Source organism: Temnothorax nylanderi, unplaced genomic scaffold (genome assembly GCF_030848795.1).
Source record: "Temnothorax nylanderi isolate EJ_2023f unplaced genomic scaffold, tnyl_v1.0 TNYL_tig0138_pilon, whole genome shotgun sequence".
Taxonomy (NCBI): Eukaryota; Metazoa; Arthropoda; class Insecta; order Hymenoptera; family Formicidae; genus Temnothorax; species Temnothorax nylanderi.
Genome location: NW_027249200.1, coordinates 23,252 through 32,900, shown reverse-complemented (window position 1 = coordinate 32,900; position 9,649 = coordinate 23,252). Strand labels below are relative to the sequence as shown.

At 39.7% G+C, this 9,649-nt stretch overlaps 1 protein-coding gene across 1 annotated transcript; it reads left to right on the top strand.

The window, feature by feature from the left end:
- Positions 1-317: 317 nt before the first annotated feature.
- On the top strand, positions 318-5,382 carry LOC139777096 (putative fatty acyl-CoA reductase CG5065). Its single transcript, XM_071714301.1, has 7 exons — positions 318-535; positions 631-857; positions 931-1,179; positions 1,303-1,652; positions 2,993-3,592; positions 4,090-4,253; positions 4,497-5,382. Exons 2-6 carry the CDS (start codon positions 657-659, stop codon positions 4,196-4,198), a joined length of 1,509 nt encoding a protein of 502 aa, XP_071570402.1. The 5' UTR covers positions 318-535; positions 631-656; the 3' UTR covers positions 4,199-4,253; positions 4,497-5,382.
- Positions 5,383-9,649: the final 4,267 nt, after the last annotated feature.

The following is a 9,649-nucleotide window of genomic DNA, read 5'->3' as shown; positions in this document are numbered from 1 at the left end:
AAGAAACCGGACTAACAGCCGGATAATCAACTTCTAACAATAGTATACGTGACGTAAACTATAGATTTTCAGTACTGAAAGTGAATATGGGAACACACCTATACGGTGAAGAGAGTCGGGATTCAAGCTTCACACGGGATAACATCTGACAGGAAGTAACGCGCGTAAATACATCGAGATGATTAATGAGCATCGCGAAAAACAGGCAATAATGAATTCGATTATCGACTTAACGCGGCCTTATTAAGAACAAAAACAATATGTTATCTCATAGTCAATCACTGAAAATTTTCATTCAAGGTTTTTAAGTAAAAACCTTGAGACTAAATTGAAAAAATTGTAATTACACGCGTGAAGATTAATGTTCATTGCTACATAAAAAGAATAAATAGATTCTATTTATGTAAATTTTATCGTTAATATATATAGGACAACTTTCCTTTTATAACAGTCAGTCTTCGAAGCAACGTCAAGTCAAACGGACATTCGATCTAGAAAATTCTACAATATTCAAGGATTTAACGAAATAATTCAGGTAGGATACTCGCCACAATAATTAGATAAATTAATGAATAACTATATATTATTAAGTACTTTTGTCTTTTTCTAATCCCTGATATTTTTTTAAAGGACGCATAATAATTGATCTAACCACAATGGCTGGTGAGAATACATCCGTAAAGGATTTTTACAGAAACAGATCGATTTTCATAACCGGAGCTACAGGTTTCATGGGCAAGGTTCTGGTCGAGAAGCTACTGAGATCGTGTCCGCACATTAGAAACATTTACCTTCTAATGAGACCTAAAAGGGGCCAGAATGTACAAGAGAGGTTGCAGAAAATTTTAAACGGGCCGGTAATAATATCACCTTTCTCCTGCTATTTCAAACGCTATTTCAAAAAATTTAAAGTTATATTACTTTTGGCAGCTTTTTGAGACACTACGGCGGGATTCACCTGACCAGCTTACAAAGATCATACCCGTGACTGGCGATATTGCGGTACCGGAGCTGGGCATCTCGACACAAGACCAAAATACATTAATACGATCCGTTTCGATCGTATTTCACTCCGCAGCAACAGTAAACTTCGACAAGGCTTTGAAGCTTTCGGTCCAAATAAATACGTTGGGCACCAAAAGATTGGTCCAACTGTGTAACCGTATGACCAATGTGGAGGTAAGAGCGGGTTTCTTCCTTTTCGAATTGCTCAATTTAAGTAATTAAGAATTCAAGTAAATCAAAGACAAATTGTCTGTAGTAATCTCATTTTTTTACTTCTATTATTTTGTTTGATCGCAGGCGTTTATTCACGTGTCAACGGCATATTGTAATTGCTATCGGACCGATGTCGTCGAGGAGATTTATCCGGTGGAACCAGAACCTGATCAGGTGATCGCTCTGACGGAATGGAGGGACGATAAAATGTTAGAGGAACTCACGCCAATTTTGATCGCCAGTCGACCAAATACATACACCTTTACCAAAGCACTGGCCGAGCGAATGCTCCAGCAGGAAAGGGGTTCTTTACCGGTGGCGATTGTCAGGCCATCGATCGTACTGTCGTCGTACAGAGAACCAGTCGCCGGTTGGGCGGACAATTACAACGGCCCCACGGGGCTTATCCTCGCCGCTGGGAAAGGCGTCTTCAGGTGAGATAACAACGGGCGGCCATAATTAGCGATCGCTAGTATCGGTATTATAATAGAACTAGCTGGTTACCCGGGCTTCGCCCCGGAGAACATATGTAATAAGGGCTTCGCCCCGGAGGACATATGTAATAAGACACACAAATAATCTCTCTCTCTCTCTCTCTCTCTCTCTCTCTCTCTCTCCTCTGTCTCATCTTCTCTCTCTCGTCTCTCCTCTCCATCTCCTCTCTCTCTCTCTCTCTCTCGCTCTCTCCCTCTCTCTCCTCCTCTCTCTCTCTCTCTCTCTCTCTCTCTCTCTCTCTCTCTCTCTCTCTCTCTCTCTCTCTCTCTCTCTCTCTCTCTCTCTCTCTCTCTCTCTCTCTCTCTCTCTCTCTCTCTCTCTCTCTCTCTCTCTCTCTCTCTCTCTCTCTCTCTCTCTCTCTCTCTCTCTCTCTCTCTCTCTCTCTCTCTCTCTCTCTCTCTCTCTCTCTCTCTCTCTCTCTCTCTCTCTCTCTCTCTCTCTCTCTCTCTCTCTCTCTCTCTCTCTCTCTCTCTCTCTCTCTCTCTCTCTCTCTCTCTCTCTCTCTCTCTCTCTCTCTCTCTCTCTCTCTCCCTCTCTCGATTATTTCCCGAAAAATTGGAAAAATTAAAAAAACTGGTTTCCAAAAAGATCGGTAACAAAAACTGTACACATCATGACGCTCCCCGTAAAATTCTATCCCTACTTCATATACAATTCTTTAAGATTCTGTCAATTAATTCCCAAAAAATTGAAAAAATTTCGGTACCGGCTTCCAAAAAGATCGGTAACGAAAAATTATACACTTTATAACACTCCCCGGAAAATTCTACCCCTGTTTGATCTATAATTCTTTAAGATTCGGTCAATTATTTCCCGAAAAATTAGAAAAACCGGTTTCCAGAAAATCGGTAACAAAAAACTATACATATAGTGGCACTCCCCGGAAAATTCTACCCCTATTTCATATACTTTTGGTAGAAATTTGATCTATAATTCTTTGAGATTCGGTGAATTATTTCCCAAAAAATTAGAAAAATTAAAAAAACCGGTTTCCAGGAAATCGGTAACAAAAAACTATACACATAGTGACACTCTCCGGAAAATTCTACCCCTATTTCATATACTTTTGGTAAAAATTCGGTTCAGGGGTTTGGGCTGGGCGTTGATGAGTCAGTGAGTGAGTCAGTCAGTCAGTCAGGACATTTTCCTTTATATATATAGATTAGAATGAATACTGACGTCTCTCGGTATTGTTATTTCAGTATCGCTCACAATCTTCGTAAGTCATTATTCTCGTGCGAATAAATCTCTCTTACAAATCGCGATCTCTTGCTTGCAGAAATATACTATGCTACGAGGACAAAGTGGTGGATCTGGTGCCCGTCGACATTGTAATCTCCCTAATGATTTGCGCGGCATGGAGGACCGCCACACAACGCACCGACACCATCCCGATCTACAACTGTTGCACCGGCCAGCAAAATCCAATAACTTGGAAGAAGTTCATCGATCTGTCGATCTTTAAATATTGCCGGCTACACCCGATGGACAATGTGCTCTGGTATCCGGACATTCGTTGCCATAGCTCCTCCATGATAAATACTTTGTGCGTGACACTTCAGCACAATTTACCTGCGTATATCTTAGACACTCTCGCACGGCTCAAGGGCTCGCGGCCTATAATGGTCCACCAGCAGGCGAAACTTTCCAAAGCCGCCAAGTGTTTCGAGTACTTCACTACGAAACAGTGGAACTTTAGAGACAATAAGGTGCGAAATCTGGGTGAGCAACTCAGTCCGGAGGATAGAGAAACGTTCATGTTCGACGTTACGCAAATCGACTGGTCATCTTATTTGGAGAATTATATTCTCGGAATAAGACAATTTATCCTGAGAGAGAGTCCGGACACACTGCCAGCTGCTCGTTCACGCATGACAAAGTAAGACATACTTTTTGCTTTTCAGCAATTGTTTTGTTACAGCGTGGTAGTTCTTTGTAGAACTCTTTCCTGGTGTCTGTTTGGAAATCAGAATCAGTATTAAAGAAAGATTCTTCAATCATTTGCAACATTTGTCAATGTTTTCATCATAGAATTTATATTTATATTTTTAGAATTTAGAGAACTTATATTATAGAATTTATCTCTTCCTCTCTATGTGATTTCTTTTTTTTTTTGTTCTTAAATATTTATTTATTTAAACAATTATTTTAAATGACTATGTTAATGTTGAATACACGCACTTTTTCTTTCTTTATTACTATCATCTATTCATATTATTTTACTACGAATATTTATGTGAATATTCTCAGAAATGATACAATTGACTTAAAACGATAAATAATTAACCAATTTTCTTTATTTATTCTATCTATTTTATTATGGAAGAAAGTTACGCGTCTTACTTTTCGAATCCTGATTTACTTATCTGTTTACAGATTATACTGGGTTCACAAGGCCGTGCAACTCGTGGGACTGATAATAATGCTGTGCGTCTTCTTTTCGCTGCTATACTTCGTACTTCGCATATGCGGCTTGATTGTTTAACAGCTCAGAACGGGCTCGGTCGATGATCGCGTTAGCTAACGGCCGCTATTTGAAGGTGCGATTTAAACAATTATTTTAAATGACTATGTTAATGTTGAATACACGCACTTTTTCTTTCTTTATTACTATTATCTATTCATATTATTTTACTATAAATATTTATGTGAATGTTCTCAGAAATGATACGATTGACTTAAAACGATAATTAACCAATTTTCTCTATTTATTCTATCTATTTTATTATGGAAGAAGGTTACGCGTCTTACTTTTCGAATCCTGATTTACTTTGTCGTGGCAGACGCATTTTTTCCAGGGTGGAAGAACTCAGCTCACCCATGGATTACGCCGCACTGGCGGAATCACAGAGAGATGACGAGGAGCTCAAGGGATACTTGCAGCGAGAGACCATCCTGAAACCTTGAACTCGAGATTCGAGTGCAAATTCCCGGGACAGGCACGTCGATATATTGTGACACGGCGACACCGACGCCACGACCATTCTTGACGAGACCCTTCCGCAGAGCCGCTTTTGATTTGGTGCACGCTCTGGCTCATCCCGGTATCAAGTCGACGGGCAAGCTCGTGGCGCAGCGCTACGTCTGGCCGTCGATGAAGGTGGATTGCCGCAACTGGGCTCGTTCCTGCGTGCCCTAGGGCAGCTGCCAACGATCCAAGGTGTCACGGCACGTTTCGGCACCTCTGGGAAAGTTCGGTGCACCGTCCAGCCGGTTCGAGCACGTTCATCTGGACATTATCGTGATGCCCGAGGGGCTATTCATTCTCGAGTCAGTGAAACAACATAGGACGTTATCGACCGATTGCATACGATTAGTGTCCTTAAATTTAGTTAAATAAGGAAAGCGCTCGGCTCGAGCGTTTTACGACTAAGATTCGACAGTAGTGCGTGCATTATTCCTAACGCCGACGTTATTCCCTAACGACTGCAGTCGACTCGCACCGACTCGCTCCTTGTGGACTCTGACTCGCGCCTTATGAGTTCTGCCTCGCTCCTTATTTTCCCGACGACACCGATTCTCTACGCTATCTGTCATCCTCCTTCCTTATATTCGCTATTTGTAGCGATATTCTATATACCCAATTGTGTATTTCTAATTATTTATAAAGAAATAAAGTTGAAAAAAGCGACTTTTACAAAAATAAAAAAATATATATGAGGACAAAAAGATATTTTTTATGATAACTTTATTTTTAAAATGTGTAGGAGCATATAGAGAACAGATAAAGAAATTTTTTAATTTTTTAGAAAATGTAATAAAAAATGTGACAAAATAATTTGATTTATTATGTCAGTGAAAAAAATATTTATGAAAAAATTTTTTAATTTTATAAAAAATGTGATAAAAAATGTTAAAGAAATATAATATTTTTTTAAAGTAGCCTATATTTTTCACAGCATCCTAGGGAGTAACTATACAAAGTCATATACTATGTCAAAGTATGTAGGAATGTATAGAGAACAGACACAGACAGACATTCTATTATATATATATATATATATTTAAATATTTATTTCCTACTTGTACATATATGAACTGTTCAGGATATTTTATCCTGCAATAAACATAAACATCACATGTTATAAAAATAATCGTAAAACAATAAGATTTATACCTTTACAAAATTGTAAAACATAAACAATAAATTTGAATTTATATATTTATTCCCTACTTGTACATATATGAACTGTGGACGTTGCACATCAATAGTTATATTTATAATACACCGATATCATCCAGAAATTGAAAGTTGGTCCCATTTATCTTTCTACGAAGGATGTGTTCTGTTCGGTGGTGGAGTATCTTTAAAGTTTATCTTTGATTGCATTAATATCGCTACTTAAGCTAAGACCGACTTCGGTAAGTACTGGGGGCGGAACCGTATGTCTGTATTGGTCTATTGAAATATATCCGTGCACAGCCAGTTCTAGTAACATTAAATTGCCGCTGCCGTCCACATTAAACCAGTGACACAAAACACCAATAGGCTTCTTGTTTCCGCTGACATTTGCAAAAGTGTTAGAGTATTCGATACTTCTCCAAGTTTTCCCACTCATGTATGCAAAACTAAGTACAAGGCCTATTATATATTTCTCATTATTGTTCTGTTGGAACAAACACCAGTCCCCGACATGTATTTCTGTAGATGTAATTATAGAATTGACTTGCTGGCTTACTGAACAGCGTTTTTTATTTTCGTATTCGCCAGTTCTGACTCTTTGCAAGCGATCACTACTGAGTTTCGAAGACTTCGAATTAAGCAGCCAACAAATTGAAGACTTACGTACAACATGCTCTTTTCCTTGAGAATCTTTAACGACTGTAAAATGACTGTTAGGCTGAATGTCTATTTTATTTTCTGAATAATCTTGTAACTCTAATGTTCCTGTAACATTAGATAGGACGTTTAAATCTTGAAGTATTTCTTCGGATTCAGCAAATGTAACTGCATATTCAGTAGTATTTGTTGTGACTGTAGAGGAGTCTTCACTATCCGAGTCAACTTCATCATAGAAAACGCCGTCATTGTTTGTGTCAAGTGTGGGTAGATTTCGAATGTTACTGATACGTAAATATGGTGCTGGTTTGCTGGGGTGGGCTCATTCTAAAGTTTAGTTTGTAATAACAACACGCCATAGAATTTTCAATCAAGTGAAATTGACAATCACATGCTCGATCAAATGTCTCATATCCCCTTTATGAAGAGTGCGCGTTATCGTGAATCTGTTTTGTATCGAAGCGTTGAGGCCTCTTTTCCGCTATGCTCATTGGTCATCTCGATTCTCGTGTCGCTTGAACGTCGTCTGTTTCGTGTATGTACAGCGTATGTACATACACGTGTCATTACGCGAGGTTATATGTTTTGTTTATTGACAGCTTGAGATTTTATTTTTATGTCATGTAATGTTCATTTTAAATATAAAAAATGCCAAATGACGCGCGCGAAGCGCGCGCTATGTATTGTACTATGTAACTTATAAGGCTGAGTTTCACTAAACTAAGTATTTAATAAATTAAGCATAGTCTTATTTATGATATATTTTACGTACGTCAATTATGTAAGAAAATTTAACTCACCTTTTCAAAATAATCAACCACATCCGATCACTGAACACATACGTTTTTCACAACCTCGGAAAACTTTCGAATAACGATATTTTGTGTATTTGCGTTGTCTGTTATGAAAACTATAGTGGTGCACAATCGTGCCCCGCGCATGCGCGACCATGCGAGAAGAGGTACCCCCTCTACGCGGCTTCTCCTAGCGCTGCTGGCCTGTTTAGTGATTCGACTTTATACTGCGTTATGATTCACGTTTAGACGCGCTGACTCGCGCCTTGTGCGGCCTTATGCATTTAGACACGCTGAGACTCGCAAAGATTCGGGCGTGACTGCGTCGTTATGTTACATTATCCTAACGACTTCAACCGATTTTTATCTTATTCGCCTGATTCGTGAAATAGGAATGTTATCTATACAACGTAGCCCTTATTTGACGCGATTTTATATCGATTGCAAACGTTACAGAACGATTAAAAATCATGACTCGAGAATGAATTGCCCCTCGGTGTAGATGCGGGAAGCCGACAAAGCTATCAGCGCCGAATGCATCCCGGAGCAGATGCAGTGCCTCTTTCTCCGGCCTCTCGTCTCCAGCCCCTTTTCTCTCTCTCCCTCTTTTTCTCCCTTTCGTAACTTTCTCGCTTGAACCTCTCGAAGGCATGCACGAGGCATGCCGATGGTCCGCAATAATTCACGCGAACTTCAAAACGCTTACAACGAGCCGCCGCCACTGCCGGAGATTCGTCGTTCTACTCCCCTCTATTTCAGGGTGTTCGGCGCGACTTCCCGAACTAGATAGTAATTTGACACGAAACTCAACGCTCACGAGAAATTCTCTCTCTCCCTCTCTCCTGTCTCTCACTATTCCTCTTTGATTTGAGGTTTCGTTTCTACTAATATTCGTGGAATTGCGAATTAAAGGAAGATAAAAGGATGTTTATAAAAAAAAATTTTTTTCACTAAGTTTATAACAAATATATTATGCCTTTCTCTTTATTCTCATTATAGATATAGAGATAGGTATAGATAGATATATAGAAAGAATTACTGAAATACCCTTATATAGTTCTCCGCGTAGAGAACCGAGATTGTACGTTTCACTTAACTAGCGTGCTCCGTTTCGCTCGGGAAGAGTTTGGTCGTCGGGAGCGAGACACGGAGCTTAATCACAGAACTATTCGCTGTTGCGACACTTAAATCTACATAGCAGGGGCAAAGGACGCATTTAAGGGTGAGGGACAAAGGAGGGGTGAGGAGGGAGAGAGGTAGGAGAACGACGTTGCGGAGAGGGCGCAAAACCTAGGACGGATTAAGGCTTTCTTTCGCACTGAGAAAGACGCCTCAGGGCACCGATTGACCTCCATATTCACGACCACCCGTCGTATCGGGAGCCGCTCTGAGCCGCTTAAGTAGGTAGGATTTAGTTCCGTGAAGCGACAACGAGTCGTGGCTGCCAGTCCCCTGCGCGTTAAGGCGCCACTCGCTATTCTTTTTCCTGCTACCTTACAGAACCAGGTCTGGAATCCCGATGGCGAGTCCACAGAAGCGCGTTCCACACTGTCGAGATAAATCAGTAACACTGACAGCGGTTTATCAGTCCAACGACGGCCCGTTGAAGCAGAGGAGGCCAACGTTTTGGACAAACATATAAGCGAGTGACATAAAACTAGCAAACGTTTAATTCTCGTAAAGTTAAATATCTGCGTCGTGTTCGCGAAAAGCGCGAAGGAACCAATAATTGCTTCCTATAATTTCTGCTCGAGGCTAAAACGAGTCTCGAGTGCGGATGTATGATAAATTAATTGCTTGCTTACCTTTCGAACGGTTCCTTTCGATTGTACTCACTATGTACAAAATAGTTTCAATCTTTATTAAGGTGCTCTTCAATTGATTGTCCTGGATAAACTTTCATTTTTTCTATGTAAAAGTGAGTGATTAGGATTGTTCTTTATAGAAAATCAAGTAGCACAGTTATATACAATAGATTTCTTAATCAATTAGAGAAAATGCCATTTACGGGCTGGATCTTGATAGCCTAATAATAATATTTCTGTGTGAATTTTGTATATACTTTTTTCCAAACTCAGTAAACTACGCGCCGATATTTTGTCGGTTTTTAAAACGCAGCTCTTTGTTGGAACAGTAAATCCACATACTTTAAATCGATAGTTGATTTAACTGTTGATACTCATAAGCACTCTTATTAAATCAGGGTAAAGAATTTATTGCGAAAAATATTAACCCAGCCAAGTTTCGAACCTGGGTCTCTTCACATTGCGTGACAAACGTCTTTATTCGACCACTGACACCGTATATTCATCGCAATAACAGGTTAATAATAAGAAGGATATTCCTTCTTATTGTTAGTGAA

Coding starts and splice junctions, on each gene's coding strand:
- LOC139777096 (XM_071714301.1), top strand. CDS start 657: ATGGCTGGTGAGAATACATCCGTAAAGGATTTTTACAGAAACAGATCG. Junction 858..930: donor AGAAAATTTTAAACGGGCCG/GTAATAATATCA, acceptor TACTTTTGGCAG/CTTTTTGAGACACTACGGCG. Junction 3,593..4,089: donor GCTCGTTCACGCATGACAAA/GTAAGACATACT, acceptor ATCTGTTTACAG/ATTATACTGGGTTCACAAGG.